Source organism: Pygoscelis adeliae, unplaced genomic scaffold (assembly GCF_000699105.1).
Source record: "Pygoscelis adeliae isolate BGI_AS28 unplaced genomic scaffold, ASM69910v1 Scaffold160, whole genome shotgun sequence".
NCBI classification, from domain to species: domain Eukaryota; kingdom Metazoa; phylum Chordata; class Aves; order Sphenisciformes; family Spheniscidae; genus Pygoscelis; species Pygoscelis adeliae.
The window spans coordinates 8,584,364-8,585,795 of record NW_008824035.1 but is presented as its reverse complement, the minus strand read 5'-3'; the positions used below and the strand labels follow the sequence as shown (position 1 = coordinate 8,585,795).

Below are 1,432 nucleotides of genomic sequence, written 5' to 3'. Positions count from 1 at the left end.
GCAGGCCCGGGGGAGGGGCGGCCGTGGAAGGCTAACGGCGGGCCGCGGGAGTCAGGGCTGCTGTGGGGAGCTCGGCCCTTGGCGCGATTCCCCTCGCGTCGCCCGCCTGGCGCTCCGAAACGAGGGCAGGTCAACCTGCACAACTCCCCACAGAGCACAGCGGTGCAGGGTCACCAGGTCCCCTCCTTTATGGGGTCCCGAACCCCTAGCTATGCTAGGGCGCATCTTTACTTTGATTTAATAACTTCTCTGTCTTTAAACCTATTTACTTTTCTTCAGTGGTCCAAAAAAACCGCGTTGTATTTATAATTTCAGCAGCTGGAGTTGAGGCCTGAGGCCTGCTCTGTGGGAGAGCTCGGTGAGGTGCCCACCCCTTCCTGCTCCCCACATGCACCTGCCGTGTTTCCTATGTTGCTCTTGTGAAGCTGAGAAATGTAACGGCACCTTTGCTACTTGTTAGTGCTGGTGTGATCTATTGCAGCTAGGCCATGTAAACGGGATGTGAGCCTTGTCGTAAAACAGAAATGTGTATCGCTGTGGAGTTGTTTAGCAAAAAACGTTGTTCTGCTCTGAAGGAAAAAGAAAACATACACCTCGGATAATTCCTGGCTAGGAAGTTCAAAATACATTCAGTATGTTGCACACTGGAAATCAGTGCATTGGCCAGTTTCTCCATACTTGTTTTTCTCTGTTCCTGCCTTCTTGCTGCTACACAAGCAATAATTACTGCAAGGAAACAGCATTTTAATTGCTACTGACTTGTTGAGGAGGAAGCCGGTGTTTTGTCCCAGGAGCTGCGTCTTCTGCTGCGCGGTAGAGGCCCCGACATAAGAGTCCGAGTTGGATTCTCTACTATGAATGTATAGTTTCCAGAGCAGGCTTGCCCCTGATTGGTAGGTAAAGCGAAGGTGGTGGATCTTGAATCTGGGTGTGAAGAGGTACCCATAGACAAGTTTGAAAGTTGCGCTGGGCTCTTGGGTTGGCATTCGTTAATTCATAGACGTTAGCACAAGCCATGCTTACGTTGTGAGGGCCAGAGCCCTGGATCCTCAGGGTGTGGAGAATACGGTCATGATCAGCATTGCTTCATGCCATTTACTAGCCTTTTTGATCTCTTTAGTATATTCTATTTATATTGTGAAACACAAGGATAATGACATATGTGAGTAGGTGTTGATTCTGCTGAGTTCCTCTGTTCTGTGACCTTTATGAATATTCTAGAGTCACAGCTTGCTGATACTTACTTTTTTCTGGAATTACAAATACAAACGCAAAACTATACTGTATGTAGGCATCTCATTGCTTTCTTGTTGAAAGTGCTCGTTTTTTTTCACAACGACTTCCCGCTAAACAAGCAAATTATTGTGGAATACAGCAAGGACAGATCCAAATTAAGTATAGTGTAAGGAAAATGTGTGTTTGAAAAACTGGA

General features: G+C 47.1%; 1 protein-coding gene across 1 annotated transcript in view; it reads left to right on the top strand.

Moving 5' to 3' along the window:
- MTX2 (metaxin 2) overlaps window positions 1-1,432 on the top strand; it is a 37,015-nt gene that overhangs the window by 508 nt on the left and 35,075 nt on the right. The window contains exon 2 of the mRNA XM_009333221.1: window positions 818-893. Coding sequence (XP_009331496.1) covers window positions 818-893 — 76 coding nt within the window. The remainder of the gene's footprint in view (window positions 1-817; window positions 894-1,432) is intronic.